The sequence below is a fragment of the Grus americana genome, chromosome Z (assembly GCF_028858705.1).
Source record: "Grus americana isolate bGruAme1 chromosome Z, bGruAme1.mat, whole genome shotgun sequence".
NCBI lineage: Eukaryota > Metazoa > Chordata > Aves > Gruiformes > Gruidae > Grus > Grus americana.
Window position 1 is genome coordinate 12,798,187 of NC_072891.1, and position 18,202 is coordinate 12,816,388.

At 37.6% G+C, this 18,202-nt stretch overlaps 1 protein-coding gene across 3 annotated transcripts in view; it reads right to left on the reverse strand.

Moving 5' to 3' along the window:
• ZFR (zinc finger RNA binding protein) overlaps nucleotides 1-18,202 on the reverse strand; it is a 47,897-nt gene that overhangs the window by 9,653 nt on the left and 20,042 nt on the right. For 2 of the 3 annotated variants that reach the window (XR_008574650.1, XM_054809679.1), the window contains exons 4-15: nucleotides 17,313-17,457; nucleotides 16,282-16,500; nucleotides 14,740-14,987; nucleotides 13,591-13,782; nucleotides 11,121-11,421; nucleotides 10,047-10,240; nucleotides 8,046-8,165; nucleotides 6,953-7,098; nucleotides 5,424-5,586; nucleotides 3,616-3,821; nucleotides 3,225-3,375; nucleotides 1,825-1,966 (exon numbers count right to left, since the gene is read on the reverse strand). Coding sequence is in view for 2 of the 3 variants with exons in the window: in XM_054809679.1 (XP_054665654.1) it covers nucleotides 1,825-1,966; nucleotides 3,225-3,375; nucleotides 3,616-3,821; nucleotides 5,424-5,586; nucleotides 6,953-7,098; nucleotides 8,046-8,165; nucleotides 10,047-10,240; nucleotides 11,121-11,421; nucleotides 13,591-13,782; nucleotides 14,740-14,987; nucleotides 16,282-16,500; nucleotides 17,313-17,457 (2,227 nt within the window). In the remaining variant the exon portion in view is untranslated. The remainder of the gene's footprint in view (nucleotides 1-1,824; nucleotides 1,967-3,224; nucleotides 3,376-3,615; nucleotides 3,822-5,423; nucleotides 5,587-6,952; nucleotides 7,099-8,045; nucleotides 8,166-10,046; nucleotides 10,241-11,120; nucleotides 11,422-13,590; nucleotides 13,783-14,739; nucleotides 14,988-16,281; nucleotides 16,501-17,312; nucleotides 17,458-18,202) is intronic. The other variant, XM_054809680.1, reaches the window with a different exon arrangement.

The window sequence follows — 18,202 nt, forward strand, 5'->3', positions numbered from 1 at the left end:
TGCTGCAAGAATTTGCAATTCAGTCTTCTATTTGCTCTAGTTTCAAAAGTGAACTTTTCTGCACATCCATTTTATACTGCTCAGTGTCTTGAAGAGAAATCTAACTTGATTTTGCTTGCCTAAAGGCAGTACTGCATTCAGCAGTGAATAAACTCACAATGATCATTTTAACTCAAGTGTGGGTCAGACAAAAATACAGATTTGTTTCCTTTAGGTGGCATAAATTAAGGGATTGATGGTAGTAATTCCAAATTTATTTTATTTTTAGTCCACATCATAGAATTTTAGGCCAGAAACCACTTAATTGAAATTGAGTATTCTGGCAGGAATCAATACTGCACTTTTGCACAGTACATTAAGGAATAAACATGGTGTTTAAGGTTAACTTCATTTAATAATTAATCTAATTTAATAATCAAATCTTTTAAGCTAAAGTATTCTTTATGAACTTAAATAATACATGAAGTCTGATTCAGCACAGACAAATCAAGAGTCACGTTACAGATTGTCAGAAAAACCCAGAATTGGTTGGGTGTGACAGTACATGTACAAAGCCTTTACAGCTACGAATAATATGCAGAGCTTAAAAATCGTGTACAAAGCACTCTTAAAGACTCTTCAGAAGTCATCCAAACCAGAGAATGCATCTTCAACTTCTCCTTTCTGATTATGTAGGACGACTTTGTTAACACAGCTTGCTTACAAAGCACTAGTCACAGCTACAGAACATTTACTAATGCAATATAAAAACCTCAAGTATTTTAGAGGACATGTAATGATGAGATGAAATAAAAAACTTCTGTGGCTTATATAAATACGTATATACACAAGCACATGTATACATACACACATACAATTTTTTTCAACCTGTACATAAGAAGTGTTAAGATAGCCTCAAATTTCCTATGTATAGGTTCACTGTTGAACACCAGAACCCTGTTTGCCATGATCTCTTTCAACTATGAAAATACAGGATTAAAAGGAAACAAAAGTTTATTTTATCTGACCCGTAAACAAAAAGAACCAATGTACTGCAGACATTAATCATGCTTGTTGGCTTAAAAGCTTTTGGAGCTTTGAAAGTGTTACAGAACAGACCCTAAAGCAACACTGCTGGCACCAGAGAAACTGTGGACTTCAGAAATGTAAATTGATTTACAAGCTCCACCTTCTGCTTCAGCTCAACGACAAAGCCATTTCATATTGTACTAGTCTGGGTTTGCCAGTTGGATAGAAGACTGATTGTAATACCAGGAGCCTAAATATACTCAAAAAGCACTCCAGACCAAAAAGCAACCTCAGAGAGCTGGAAAAAATTGCATTGTCTTTTAAAGTCAGAAGCACTGTTACCATCAAAAGTATAATAAAAGTGCATTTGAAGTGGCGCTGCTATTTGGAATGTGTAAGTGATGGTAATACTGATCCAGTTTAAACCCAAAAACCTGTGATTTGATTTTCTAAAGCCATATAATCTTTCTCTTAGGGCAAGACTGCTCTAGAAAGCCAGTTTACAGCCACTTGCTATAAAATACTTAGTTTTCCACATAATTTTAAAAGACAAGAAAAAAAAATCAAGTTTGTACCTTTTCCAGAAAGCTGAGGTTGGACATAGAGTTAGAAATTTTAAAAATTAAATGAACACATCATATAAGCATTTATTTTAACCAACTGTTGTCTACGAAGACTGGTTGTTGAAAAACAAGGTTTCGATCAAATACATGTGCCAGCATGTTGCCTTCCAGGACCTTAATGCCATCTTAAGCAGAATAGATAAACATTAAAAAACAGGTGAGAAAGAAGTAACATCTTTAACAACTTCCCAACCTCCATCCCTCATGTTCTCCTCCCGAATGACTGGAGATGTCAGTGTGATAGTAACTTGCATTTTGGGTTCCACACATGAATTTAAAATTATTGCTGCTTCTGGGACCGCACACTTGATATCGTATTTCTCAGGGCTTATTACCTACATATCGAGAAACAGAAATTTCCATTAGCATATGGCCAACAACAGTGTGGGGAAGAAAATGGATTTCAACATAGTCTCTTTAACAGAAAGACAGAAACGCAGTATAATTATATGAAGCAGATACCTCTGTGTTCAAAGAAACCACAGTATACACAGATAAGATACATCTATGGACTTGCATACTGTTTCCAAACCGTTAATGAAAATACACAGCACTCACCAAGCATGCAAAAGAAAAAAGCTACCCAGAAAGGAAACATAACAAGAACCTTCATAGTGTTTGAGATAAGAACAAAAGGCAAGATAAACACCATGGAAAAAACGTAAGAGTAACTAACAAGGTGGTTATTCTGAATTGCTTCTTGCAACTAGATTGCATAATTCTAAACACCCTCAAAAGGAAGCTGTAGGCACCTCTGTCACCATCTTCCACAAACTAGAGGGACAAGTGACTTCTCCACAAAGCCAGACGAAGATGTGCAGTTTTTAAATTTTCTTCTGTTCAGTTACTTCAAATGAGAGCAAACTCAGGATTATTTTCTAAATAATCTGATCCTGCTAAAGCCTCTACCTTGCCACTGATTCTGCCGAACATTTTACTACACAGTACTGAAATATTAATGCTGTGACAAGTGTTCTATAACAATGGTGGACAGGCTCTGTTCAGCAGACAGTAGAGACTTTATTCTACACTTTCATTTCTTGTGGAAATAGAGCAAATGGTTTATATGAATTCCACTAAATGGTCTTAAGACTGTGTGTAATTTTTTTTTAAAGGACCAAATTAAAAAAAGCCCAACACACAAGATTTAGTTAACTATCTGTGTAACTACAAAGCACTAACACATACAAATAGGAAACAAGATGTAAGTACAAACAGACTGGCATTAAGAGAGAACTTTGATCTTCAGACAGCAAGCTTCCTGTAACACTGCACAAATTACCTCTATCGCTGTCGGTAACTGGATAATAGTCTTTGTTCATTTCTATTTACCAATTAAATGAAATCTATTAAATTATGATTAACACTACACTGCTAGAGTTAACACCTAGACAATTGTATGGACACAATGTACAGAAAGCAAAACATGCAGCATAGTCCCTGAATTCAGATGGAAATACTCAGAAAATGGAAATAAACTGAACCTGAGCTATGAAACGTGTCGCAGTTGAGTCCCACAGACATGTGACTTGAGGACAGATATTTACTGTATTTTTACAAAAATTCAAATCCAAAAATCTAAATTCTACTTACTGCAAGTTGTTTGGGAAGACTCTCAGCAATACGACTGAGTAACGTCTTTGAAGGCTTCTCAGCACATAACAAAACAAGATTGACATTTCGGTCTCCACGGAGTAGCAAACCTTTAGCCAAAACGCCTACTCGTAAAACTCCTTTCAAAGCTCTGTGAATAATAATTAAAAGTTGCATTTAAAGTAATATAAAAACCTTAAAATTAATCCTTAAGATAGAAAAGTGGGGAAAAAGTAATAAAAAAGGAGTGTTCCACATACGTTTGAGGCCATAGGGACATATACCATATCAAAACCCAAAGAGAAGAGAATCTCTGGAAGCACTGGTAACAGTGTAAGGAAAAACTTCAAAAACAAATGATAAAACTCTTAAAAAGTAATTAAAAACATACCTGTCTTTACTGCCATCTTTTTTGTCATCTCCCTCTTTGTTCTTGCTTTTTTCATGATCAGTCATGTTGTCAGAAACAAGTTTCAAAGCACGCTCAGTGATAGAAACAATTTTTTGTACTGCTTGAAGTTCCTCCTCTGTTGGATATATAGCGGCATGTTTGGTCATCACATAGCGGTCATCAGAGGAGTCAGGGCGACGTAGAGGCTAAACAGATGAAAAAACGTATTTCTGAAATTTGGGTACACTTCCAAGTTCACAAATGGTAACTGACCAAAACCCAAACATGTGGCTAAACAACAGAATATTCAAACCTCAAATTGCTGAAATGTAGCAAAACATAAAATGAAGTGTCCTTAACAACTTACAATGGTCACAATCAATCATGTCTGAAAAAACATGAAATGTATCAAAATTAAACTATGAAATCCCAGTATCTCTCCAACATAAATATCTATTGTCTTTCTATCAACTAGGAAATACTTGTGTATTGCTGCAAAATAAAGTATCCATGATTGCTTTCATAGAATGACAGAATTCAAATAGGAAGGGACCTCAGGAGGTCCTCTAGTCCAAGCTCCTGTGCAAGCCATGGTCAGCTATAAGACCACATCATGTTGCTCAGGATTTTATCCAGTTGGTACTTGAAAACCGTGAAAGATAGAGGCTGCGCAACAAAAAAAAATATTCCCTGTATTCAATCTGAACCTCTTCTGTCTTAACTTAAGCTGGTTGTATCTCACCCTCTCATGACTGCAAAGAGTCTGGCTCCACTGTCTTTATAACACACAGGCATTAGAAGGCTGTTATATTCCACTGAAGCGCACTCTTCTCCAGGCTGAACAAGCCCAGATCCCTCAGTCTCTCCCCACAGGGCAGGTGTTCCAGACCCCTGACCATCCTGGTAGCCCCACACTGAACCTGCTATGGTTTACAGTATTTTTCTTGTACTGGAATGCAGTATTGCAGTTTGGTTCTAATGAAAGCTAATCACTTCCCTTCATCTACTGATTATGCTCCTGTTAATACAACCCAGGATGCTGTTGGCTTTCCTTGCTGCCAGGGTACAGTGCTGACTCATGTTCAGCTTGCTATCTGCCAAGATCCCCAAATCCCTTTCAGCAGGGCTGCTACCCAGCCTGTCCCTCCCCAGCCTGTGTCAGTGCAAAGGGTTATTCCTTCCCAAGTACAGCATTAGGCATTTGTCCTTGCAGAATTCCATAAAGTTCTGTTGGTCCATTCCTCCAGTCTGCCTAGGCCCCTTGGATGGTAACCCTGCCACTGAATTGATTCAGTTTCATGCCAGCTGCAAACACCTTATGAGTGTGCACTCACTCCATCACTTTTCAGATCATTGATGAGGTGCTAATGAGACAAGTTCCAGGATAAACCCATGTGGTACTGCACTTGTTACTGACCTCCAGGTAGTGAGCGTAAGACCCACCACTAACCATTATCCTCTGGGACTGATGATCCAACCACTTTTTATCCATACGTTTATCCACAATTAGATAAATACTGTATAATGCAACTAAATAAAATAAAAAGTAGTACACAAATCCAGAGTGACTTGTATTTCAGAAGAAGCAGTATTTGTCTTTAAGGCATCCTTCTGTCATTTCAGTGGACTTATTTTGGAAGACAGGTCCACCTACACAGTTTCATTAGCAAGTAATTTCTTCTTCACTTTTCCAAATCCTTTATTAAGAAACTTTATTAGAGACAACTGAACTAACACTGAATAATTTATAGTTCTTAACTGTGCCACCTGGCAAGTAACATTTCTTTTTTTTTTCTCAAGAAACTCACAGCTGGTCCTTGGGGCTGAGGAGGCATTCCTGGTCTAACTCCCAACAGGCCTAGAGGTCCTGGAGGACCGTGAGGATATCCTCCATCTGGTATTCTGCGACGATCATCCCAGTGATGCTGCTCTTCCTCCATTCTCCTCCAGTACATGTCCTCTTCATATCGCCTGAAGTATATCAATCAAAGAGTTCTCTTTATACAGCAGTTAATATTTGCAACTATTCTAAATTAATTGTTCTATGTCCTCACTAATTCATTTCCAGTAGTCATAAGCAAATACCAGTGAACTCTTGTGGTGGTGCAACATCCCCCTCTTGAACAATTGTACTTGGTGCAATTTCTCCCCCTTTTTCTGGGCCACATGCCAGGGCAGCACACCAGAGCATTAAGGCACCCCTTTAATGTGCTGGGCTCTTGTTTCTCTTGGGAATGGAAACAGCCCAGTACCTCTGTACTTGGACCATGACGCTCTTGCTCCCCTGTTCTTTGGGAACAATAATGACAATCAATCACATACGGAGAGCCTGGTACATGTGTACCTGGGTCATGGCCCAAAAGGGGGTGATGCCAGAAAAGTTCTGAATCTGTGTGACTAGTGGAAAGTATCAGAATATTTTGCCATCCAAGCTGGGCTTAAGTGGAAAAGTCAATTATCTCAGATCCTATGAACAGTGATTCTTACTGAGGCCCTTTGAGCTCTCCTGAATCGCAGCGGGCTGTGACCAGCATTGCCCCTGAGCTGGGACACCTGTCAGGCACAAACTCCTTGAGAACTGTCTGCCAACGGAAGGCCAGGGCGAAGTCAGCCTCCTTGAGTCTCAACTATCACCCATTGAGGAATGCCGATGTGTTGTATTTACTCTAAACTGAAAGAGGGAAATCTTAACGATAAGCTAGCTTCCTTTATCCACCTCTCTACCTAAGTGTTTAAATACACACATTTGCCTTCATGACCGTGGGTAACATATATTGCTGGGCCCAAATATTTCTGTCTCTGACTACCTGCATGTTTTATGTTTTTATATATATATATATGTATCTATAAACTTTGATTTAAGATACCTTATAGTAAGTTAGTGTGAATCTTGTCATCTTTGAATCTGTAATTAAGTTGCTGTTTTGATCATAATATATTTAACTGAATTACTTGTAAATCTTTACATTAGTCAATCATTGAATGCTGCTAAAATTCAACCTTTAACTCATCCTATTAATAAATTTTGAATTGACTGAATTGTAACTGTGTCAAACTCCTTCACTTGCAACAACTCCTGAGGGTAACTAAAATGAATGGTTATTTTGAAAGTGGGTCTGAATTTACAGAAAAATAATTCTAGTAAGTCTGCATTCCTCAGAGGGATTGAACACTAACAAACAAAAACCCCAGAAGGATAATGACAACTTAAGTTAAAACAAGACAGTACAGAGTTCCCAAAACAAGTATTCGAAATAAGTAACTACAGAAACAGAGTTAGTTTTAGATAATCTGACTGCAGCTTTGTCTCATTCATTGACAAAAAGGAACTCATTACCTCATTTCCATCCTCCAGCGTTCTTCTTCTTCTCGCCTTCTCCAGTATTCCTCTTTCTGCATCTGTTTCCTCATCTTCTCTTCTTGAATTTTTCTTGCTCGAATACTGGGCTTTACTTCTACTTGTAAGTCTGGGTTTACTTTTTTCTAGTTCAGAAAAAATAATAAATGAAATGTTCTTTTCCTCTTTTCATCTCAAGGTTACAGAGTTCTGACATATTTAACACACCCTACTGCACTACAATAAAATCAAGGGGAGTAAAATGCAGGTTTAGAACTGCATTGAACGAGTAGTTGAAGAAGAAAAATCTGTGTCCAGTATTTTAAAAGAAAGAAATAGCAACTACAAATAGCATGAATTCCCTCTTCGCTTATATGAGAGCAAAGGAATTTAAGATGAAATTGTTACATTAAATACTGGGTAATTTGCTGTTCATTCTGTAGCAGGATACTCCATAGCCTGAAAAGCATTTCATCTTAACCACAGTGTGTTTCCTGATGCCCTGTTATTGAAGGGTCCCTCATATAGGGGCATAATCATGAGTTACTGAATAAAATTTTCTGCCAGTTTTTCCTCTTCTTTCATCCCTTTCATAATTATGCAGGTCCACTGCATCTCCTGTGACCACAGTAGATTCTTCCAATATAATCTCACAATAATCAAAATGCACACCATATGTCAGTACAGGTGTCTCTCCATTCATGATGAAAAAATCTGCAACACTTGTTTTTCAAATGTCTCCACAAAGGGTTTATGTGGTTTATCCTACTAAAAGCCTGGAGCACTACTATTTTACACAATTTGAAATTTATGGTAAACAACATAAAGAACCTCCTGATGCTTGCATAAGTTGTACCATATTTTAATGTGGCAAAGGTTGCCTGAAAGAAATGTTCAAAATGTTTAAAAAAACCCCAAACCATTTACAGTTTCTCAGTCTGCATTACTCCCTAAGAAATATATTTCTCTACCTTTTTTATATGCTGTTTACTCAAAGTACCTACTTAAGTCCAGTCTTTAAATGTAAGAACATGTAATCAGTCAGCTGACAGCTGGTGGATTTGCAGATAGAAGCATTAGCATTTCAACTAACCTTATACTGAAGTCTGTGCCGCCTTCCTTTTAAGTGCATCTCCTTGGCATTAGGATCATTAAAACTGCATTCGCAAAGTTTACAGTGAAAGCGGATCACCTTTCCTTCATCATTTCTTACCTGGAAAATAAAGTTATAACACATTTGGCTTTTCTTTTTCTTTTTTTACAAAAAAACCAAACAAAGCTGATGTAAAAATTAATCTAATTCAGTGACACTGGATAACGTCTGCTTGTCTCAAGAGAAAAAGTTCAAATAACTGAAAGAAGACAAAGTAGAACTTTCAATTCTGACACGACACCCCATTGTGCTTCGTAATGAATAAAGAACAAAGTTCTTCCATTCCAAAGAGTACACAGCTTTAAACTCAAGCCTTAACATACTAAGTTGAATAATTACAAACACATAAATCATGAAAAATTTACATCAGACTTCATCCACATATCTCATACCACTCACATGAAGAATGTCCCACTGAGCATAAAAGAAACATGCGCAATACAAAAATGTGAACATAAGCGTAAGCCTGTGCAGGTTCAATGCTTTGTCATTTCTATCTTCCAGGAGGACCCAGGGAATTACAGGTCATTCAGCCTCACCTTGATCCCTGGGAAGGTGATGGAGCAGCTAGCCTGGAACCCATTACCAGGCACATTAAGGGCAAGAAAATCATCAGGAGTAGTCAGCACGGCTTCCCCAAGGGGAAGTCATGCATGATCAACTTGATAAATTTCTGCAAAGAAATGAAATGACCGGCCTGGCACATGAGGAGAGAGCAGTTGATATTGTCTACCTGGACTTCAGTAATGCCTTTGACACAGTCCCACCATAATACCCTCATCCACAAGCTGTTAATATATGGGCTGGATAAGCACACAGTGCGGTGGATTGAAAACTGGCAGAATGGCCAGGCCCAGAGGGCAGTGATCAGCAGAATGAAGCCCAGTTGGAGGCTAGTAACTAGCAGTGTCCCCAGGGGTCAATACTGGGTCCAGTCCTGTTTAACATCTTCATTAATGATTTGGATGATGGGGCAGAGTGTACCCTCTGCAAGTCTGCTGAGGACACAAAACTGGGAGGAGTGACTGATATGCCAGAGGGTCATGCTGACATCCAGAGAAGAGAGATTTCGATGGGCTGGAGAAATGGGCTGACAGGAACCTCATGAAGTTCAACAAGGGGAAGTGCAAAGTTCTGTATCCAGCAAGGAACAACGCCTTGCACCAAGAAATGCTGGGGCCACCCAGCTGGAAAGCAGCTTGGCAGAAAAGGACCTGGGGGTCCTGGTGGACAGCCAAGTTGAACATGAGCCAGCGATGTGTTCTTGCAGCAAAGGCGGTGAATGACATCCTGCGCTGCATTAGACAAAGTATTGTCAGCAGGTCGAGGGAGGCGATCCTTCCCCTCTAACTTGGCGCTGGTGAGGCCACAGCTGGAGTCCTGTGTCCAGTTCTGAGCTCCCACTACAAGAGAGACATGGACATGCTGGAGAGAGTCCAACAAGGGGCCCACAAAGATGATGAAGGGGCTGCAGCATCTCTCCTATGAGGAAAGGCTGTGAGAGCAGGGACTGTCTAGCCTAGAGAAGAGAAAGCTGAGGGAGAATCTTCTCAATGTATGTAAATACCTGAGGGAAGGGTGCGAAGAAGAGAGGGCCAGCTCTTTTCAGTGGTGCCCAGTGACATGACCAAAGGCAATGGGCACAAACTGAAACACAGGAGGTTCCCTCTGAACATAAGGAAACACTTTTTAATGTGAGGCCGGCTGAGCACTGGCACAGGTTGCCCAGGGAAGTTCTGAAGTCTCCATCCTTGGAGATACTCAAAAGCCATATGGACACGGTCCTAGGCAATGGCTCAAGGCGGCCCTGCTGGAGCAGGTGGGTTGAACCAGATGACCTCCAGAGGTCCCTTCCAAACTCAACCACACCGTGATTCTATTCAATATTAAACAATTTTTTACTAAAATAGTTTAAAAATAATACACATTTTCATATAATACCTCCTCCACATAGTCATGGCCCACTGGCTGGACATCACTTTGCAAGGCGGCAAGAGTTGTGGGAGTCACTGGTTCAGCTGCTGTGTCTGGTTTTACTTCCTGTGTTTGTACTGGAGCAGCAGGAGTTGTTTTAACACTTTCAGCTGATTTCATTTCTTCTAGTTTACTTCCTGTTGTCTGAAGCTTATTGCCACCTACAAATCAAAAAATTAAATCATTAACTTTCATTAAATGAGGATGTGATTACATATAATGTGCAAACTGAAGACCTTATTTGCAAATATCAATGTTCTGGCCAAACCGTTATCAGTTTTTTTAAACTAGTTAAAACTTAAACGTATTTTAAATACAATTAAAGATTTTTAAAAACAAGTTTAAAAACATTCAGGTTATTTAAACAGTTTATTTTAACAGCAAAGAAAAACTTTTGCTTTATATAAAGCAATTTTCATTACTCATTTTCCTGCTTTTTTGGAAGAGATAGGACTGAATGGGAACAACTCAGCAAATGTATTTTAATAATCTCTTTTTTGTCATCAGATATATTTTTTGGTAAATGGATCAAAAAAAAGTACTTCAAAACCTTCTTATGTTTGTACTAACAAAGGTAGTATACTCTCAGTGTTGCAACTGCATAGGTCTCTTCTTCAAGAGCAGGATAGCTTATAGTGGAACAGCTGCTTCCCATCTCTGTCATGCTCATTTCAAAAGTTTCCACTGTTACAAGGATGTTTCAGTTACCCAGTTGTCAAGTGCCCACTACTGTACGTTGCCTTACCAGCCCAGGCTGTAAACTGAAATTAGGATCAACTGGACTATAAACTGCAATACGCCAGCAGCTACTACTGATGAAGGTGGGAGAAGCTTCCAAGAGAGGTCAGGTGAAGACAACCAGGCAGAAAACACCATAAATTTTGATGCAAAACTTTTATATACATTCTTATTTTCACCCATCTGTACTTCTTTTAAACACAAAAGTTACTCATGCATAAAATTAATTAAATACATTTGTATTTGCTGCACTAAGTCTTAAAAAAATTATAGAGTAGGTTAGGTTTCAAAATAAAGACTGACTTCTGTACTTGCCAACAAAGTTTATTTTCGGTGTAGATATTTTCTTTACAGCTATATTAGCAGCAGTTGAAGATGTTTTGTTGTTGGATGCAGTGTTAAGTGGTGTGTTTGTCGTGGGAGTAAGAATTTTCACTGCAGAGGATGCAACAGAGGAGTTCACAGTACTGCTGCTAGCTGCTATATTTGAAGCAGAGGCAGTTGGTTTGGAAGCAGATGTGGATGTTGAGGAAGTAGCTTGGGTAACCACATTTGGTTCAGTTGAAGGAATGGGTTTGCCAAGTTTTGTGTGCAACTTCACTACCTGTAAGAATGAAGAGAAATTCATAATGTGATCTCCCTAGGATGACTATAAAAATGGAAAATAACATAAAATAAAATAAAATAAAATAAAATAAAATAAAATAAAATAACATAACATAAAATAAAATAAATAAAATAAATATAACCAAAAAGTTAGGTATTGCTTCTTTACAAAAGGTGATCTTGGCAAAAGAGAAAAAAGGATGGACATGTAAAAGATCTTGTCATCTGTAACAAGGAAGTAGTTAATAGTTATCTCACATTGCTTATTTCCATTAGAAATTTACTCCAAAAGCTACATAGATAAGAACAGAAAGCCAATAAATTCACAAGCCAGTACAACTCCAGGAAACATTGTGCTCCAACTGTTTCAATGTGAATGCTTTGTTGCCTGTTGCTTTTTACTCTCCCTCCAAAAAGTGTAGTACATTCAACTATTTCGGTCCCAAATAATATTTGTAACTAAGAGTTATTTAAGATTCAACAACAGTCTCTTTTGATCACTACATTTTAAGAGTATTCATATTGAAAGAATTTCCAGGTTACCTACCAGAACTGAAGAGACCCCTTAGACAAAAGTTTTTTGTTTTTAAAAAAGCGTATCTGCAGAGACAGTTAAGGAGGATGCGAGACATATTTCAGAGCTCTTTAGTATCTCACAGAAAGTAAAGAGGTACATGCTTATTCTTAGAAGTAATAAGCAGAGGCCCTTCCACAACATGCTTGAGGTAGAATAATACTTCTTTTTGGTGACAGCTGCCCATCACCTGAAAAAGCTACGCATGTAGTCCGTAGGAACAAAACACGCAAAATGAAAACTAAAGACTGGGTTTTGAAAACAGCAGTAAAAACATACAATTTTTTGAGATATGCCCTTTAATGCAAACACATGTACACAATCATGACATGCACACAACTGTATACATACACTTCTTGGTTTCTGTTCTTATTTTTTTAAGTATGCTCCCCATCAGAATACAGACATACTAGTGACACACAAGACTATAAATTTAAGTTCAAGCAAGTCTTCAAAATTACTTTTTTTCAGTAGAAGGCACAAGATTCTTCAGTGTACCACAGAAATAAATAGTGTCCTTTCAGATTTCATTTTTACACTGATGACAACCTATATTAGCAATGGTTAGTGACTATCTATGAGGAAAAGAAAGCAACATCTGAAAATATAAGGATAATATATACCTATAGAGTTATTTTATTGGGCACAACCCAAAAATTTAATGGCTTGACTTACTAAAGAAAGAAAGAATACAAGGCAAGTCTATCTAAATTATAATTTTTGCTCTTGTACTAACAAAAAATAATATTGGAAAAATTGTTTTTAATCTACTATGAGATTTATTTTTTTACTAGGAATGTTACTGATGCCACTTTGTACAGTGTTCTGAGATGCAAAGAGTTATAAATGTTCAATATTAATACTGTATTTGTTATTGACATTAATCTGTCCAGAGTTATAAGGAAAATCTGTAATACCTAAACAAACATTCTACACTGCCAATGCATTTATTATTGTACAGACGAAGTTAAAACACATCACAGGGGTTCACAATGCAACCCACAATCTTTACTCCACAATGCCCACCTAACTGCACCCAAACAGTAAGCATGCTTATTAAAGGTCTTCCAAACATACTCTCTATAAAGTCTACTACAAGACATTGTTCCTTGCTCCCATATGCCAATCATCTTTGCAAGAAATACCAAGGAGTGTTGCGTAATAGTCCTGTCCCTTGGCACTGACTCAGCTTACAGTGTTTCAGAGTGCACCAAAAACTTCACAGCACCAGACAAATAAGACAAAAGTCAAGAAAAGTCTTAAAAAGAGTTAGGGGGCACAAGTATCCTACCGCATGTACTCACTGACTCTTTTCCCCATCTTACTCTACACCTTCTTCCTATGATTTGCATACTTTCCCCAATATATCCTCTTCGCATTGATGCCATGGCAATATTTTTCCTCCTTTCTCCCAACAAGGCCCTTCTAATAGTAAGCTTAAAGGTAAGTTTGAAACAAAAAGCAGAACTAAACTTCTTTAAACAAAATAATTCTAATTGTATTGTTACTGCATATTTTCTCCTAAGATGAGAAAAAACGATGGGAAGAAATATATGACCGACTTGTATAATGCGAACAAGAGAGAGTTCTTACTTTCTGATGCTTGGCTCCACGGATATGGGCAGCGTAAGCATCTGCTCCTGTACAAGACACATCACAAAGCTCACAGCGCAACTGATTCTGAGTTCCACGAGCAGAAGTGCTGCTGTTATTGGTGTTCTGGGAAGCTTTTAACGCTGCTTCTTTCTTTTTGTGTTTCTGGCCTTCTAAGTGTTCTTTATAAGTCTGTTTAAATAAACAATACACACACAATAAGCTTTGTACTGCTTGTTCATCATTCACAGGAAGACATGTAATATAGAAAATAGCATAAACCACATGCTTGGTATAAGAAATACTTCCTACACTGAATATTTCTTCCATACAACATGCTCTATGGCATTATCAGGCCACTTCTAAAATCACGAAATTTTCTTCACCACCATCAGGATTCCACTTTTAGGTAATACAATATGGGCTTTTCTCCTCTAACTTCTCACTTCCTCAACCAACGACTGATCAATAGATATTACCACTGAAAACTTGATATGATCAGAAAACTGTACTCAGTTGCAGCTTCCTGCACCGCATTGAATTATTCTTGATTTTGAATTCAAGTGTATGCAGAGAAGTAAAATAAAAAAATTCAAAAGAAAGTAGCGCATACATAAAGCTGCGTTGAAAACGAAATGCCGAAGTTGCTGTTTGCTCCTATACCCACACTGGCAATCTAGAGAGCAGACAGGGTGGGAAATAATGACAAGTTTACCTGAAGAGTAAGAACTGTTTAGCCAGACACACAAACATGCACTTGTACCCACTGTGAAACTAAACTTGGATGCTGGAATACAATGAAGAATAAATTTGCAGGTTTACCATTCACAAAATTTATGTAATTCCATAGTTTTGAAAAAAGTATTTTCTAAGAAGTTTGCTATGCTAAAAAAGCAAATCATATTCAAAGTTTAGAATATTTCTGAAGTCCAAAGCACAGCTGAAGCTTCTCTGTACAAGCTCAGGCAATGTATCTTTTTGTCTTTTCACAGGAATTCTTTCTATAATAGTGCACATTTTCATTTAATTATTCCTTTAGAAGTATAGAGTCGGGTCTTCAAAAATTAACAAATATTCTTAAAGGGGTCAGTTTTTTAGCTAAAAAATTATGACTGAAGTATACAGCAGAGTATTACATAATACAGGTACCTGTGGTCCAGCACAGCTGATCTTACAAACATCACAGTAGTGGATCTGGGGCGGTTTGGGAGGTTGTTTTGGTTTCAGTTGCTTATTTTGGAATGGTGCCTTTTTAGTAAAGGTGGTCCCTGTCCAAGCAGCTGTGGCAGCAGCAGCAGCAGCTGCTGCTGCTGCCTGTTTCTGTTGCTGCTGCTGCTGCTGGTAATAGGATGATGCAGCTGAATACACTGCAGCTTCATAGCCGGAATAAGAGGTACCTCAAAGATCAAAATAAAATAAATGTTACTTCACTGTACATCATGTATCAATTACATAATACGCTAATTCAAAACATAGCATAACAGAGTTGGGGGGTGGTGGCAGGGCAGGATATAAATGATTTATTGACATCTGATTAGATGGTCTGAATTTTTCTTGATGTTTCACAGTACACATAGCTACCAATTGTATCAGGAATATATTTGATTTTAGACACATCTTTGCAGATACACAGTTATGTTAGATCTATCAAAGCATCCCTAAAGAATATATGAAATTCCCTGTTACATGTGATAAGACCAAGTATGATGTAACAAGAACATTAATAAAAGATTTATCAAAGGCCGCTTGAAGTAAGCAGTCTTCCAGAACCAGATTAGCTGTTCAAGTTTCTAAATGGCAAGGGGGACAGACATTATGTAGAGGAAGGGGAAAAAAAATAACATGAAAGACAGAATGGCTAGTACTACTACATTCTATCTCACTGGTTTAAGTTGTTTTAGTGCAGAGAAGCTAAACTGGGTTTAGAGCCTGCTAAACCCTGGATATGCAGTCCTTGATTTCTAGTATCAAAGTTTAATAAATCAGGGAAACTGGGCTTTCATACGTTTGAGCCAGTTTTCCCATAAACTTTCTACATCTGCTGGTTCAACTATTTTAAACCTCTGATCAGGCTCTGTCTCAAGGAAGTCTCAAAATCCCTTTTTAAACAGAAAACAAAACAAAAAGTTCAAGGTAGCTATAATATGCCAGGTGATTACCACCAGGCCATAAAGTTGCGATCTTTTAGTATTTAACTACTTTTTGGATTTCTAATGTTTGAAGAAAAGTCTTTTTTTTTTTTTTCAGCATCAATTCTCCTCCCATTTTGGGTCAAGATAGCCCAAACTTACAAGATTTATATTGGACTGCTCCTCCCTGTCTCTGTAACTGCTGTGTGATGGCAGCACGCTCCCTTCCAATTTCCCTGGGTAATATTTGTGTGGATGTGTTTCCTTACTTTTAATATCCCTCATCTGTTCTTTCCAAACCTTATAGTAAGTCACAAAACACTGTGCATGTAGCAACGCCAATGATTTGTATATACTCACATGTAACAAAACAGGCACATAAAAACATCAAACCGCTTTTAAAGATACAGCAAAATATTTTGTCATTGTAATGATTTAACTGGTTGATACTTCTCAGTAGACCGTGATATAACTGAATATAAACTGCTAAAATTCTGAGTATTTAAAGCCTCTCCTGTAGCAACTGCAAAGATCCAAGCAACATAATATGCAAAATTCTTACCAGAGTAAGTAACCGCTGTTGTACTGTACGTTGCACTTTGAGTATAGGATGGAACAACAGTAGCTGCAGCTGCTACTGGCTGCACAGTAGAGGATACTGGATATATAGAAAACGTAGTTGTTGCTGGACTTGGGGTTGCAGGTTTTATAGCTGTCACTTGTCGTGTTTGCTGGGCTTGGGTATACTGAGTTGCCCCTTGGCTATATCCTGCTTTTGGAGCTAATTAGGATAGAAAATAAAAGTGTACAAACATTGATGTTTCAGTTGAATGAAATGCAAACAATGTTAAGTGATACCTAATGATATGCTGGGGAATAAATGTGCAATAAGCGTTTTTTGTTTTGTTTGGGTTTTTTTGATTGGTTTTAGTTTTTTGTGTTGTGGTTTTTTGTTTGGTTTTTCTACAGTCATGGTGATGCATTGTGTACCATGTATCACACAACTATTTAATCATGTCACAGCTCACACTAATAAGCCTCAGATTTATTTATTTACTTTCAACTGTGCTGTCATGTTTTGAAACAACCTTCTCATTCAATGATTTTACTAGAGTACACTAAACCAAAGTACATCTAAACTTTCCTATTATTTCTAATTAAAGTAAAAAAAGTAAAGAGGATTTATGCTTTGTAGCATCATGATACCAAAAGTTAAACAACTACATACATTAAGTAACTAAAGAATTAAAAAAGAGAGTCTTTCTAACCAAATTATCATCTGAACGCACCACTGACTATTTGAACCTACTTCAGCAAGGTTTCTAGACAAATCAACATGAAGTCTGCCTAGGAGTATGTTTTGAGTGTATTTCATAAAAACCCCAAACCTCAAAGATAGCTACTTATGGCAATGTCACAATAACATTCAGGTTGTAGGTGCAGCAAATTTTCTTACACGTTGACAGAGACTACATGACAAAACTTTAAAAAAAATAAATCTGGATAATGTGAAGTATTCAAAAACTATTTTTATGGTATTAAAGTAGTAAGCAGACTGTGTATAACGACAGCAGTTTGAATCATGCCACCCACCTGTCTGGTAGTACGATTCAGCTACTGAAGGTTGTGGCTGGGCAGCAGCGGCCACTGCCGCCGCAGTCGCAGTTGGCTGTTGATAGTACTGTTTGCTGTCATAAGCTACAGCTGGGGCGGTAGATCGAACATAAGAATAGGAATCCTAAAAATTAAAAAAGGGAAAATCAGCAAATTTCTCCTTTAAGGATATATCTGGAGTAATAAAAGTCATTAGTGGAGTCAAAGAAACAATGTATTTTCTTCTGGTCTACTAAAGTAGATTTAAAAAAAACATTCACAGATACAGTATATAAAAATAAAAGCATTCAATAAATTAAATTTATCTTTACAGATACTTCAGGCCTGAAAACAACCCTGATGGTCTTTTTCAGACTTAATATAGAAATTAACCTCATGCTATTAAATCACTTTGCTTACCAAATTATTTTTGTTACTGAAAAACAACCACTCTCACTAGTTTTTCATAATGACTGAATTACATTTCTGTAAAATATGAAGTCCAAAACCACCACAGATCTCCACAAATTACCAATTTCTACAAACCACAATAAATTCACAAGTTTGCAAACATGACCCTGTAATGGCTTTAAAAATCCCATAATCAACAATACTCTTCTTGGTGATATTTTTTTAGTATGAAAGTGATACTTTCAAAGTCTTCTTTACTTTTTGGTGCATCAACCAGTCCATTAGGGAACCATACGTAGTCTGTAACAGCAAGGCAAGGAGCCCTTTTTGACACCTCTAGAACTCAGGAGATGGCTAGTTAGCTTAGAAGGGGAGGGCCTGGAAGCCACTATATGTGGCTTACCATATAGTTATGGTAAAGCATAAAGAGTTGATCAACTGAGGGGCAGCAAGGCATGAACTACTTATTATAGCTGAAA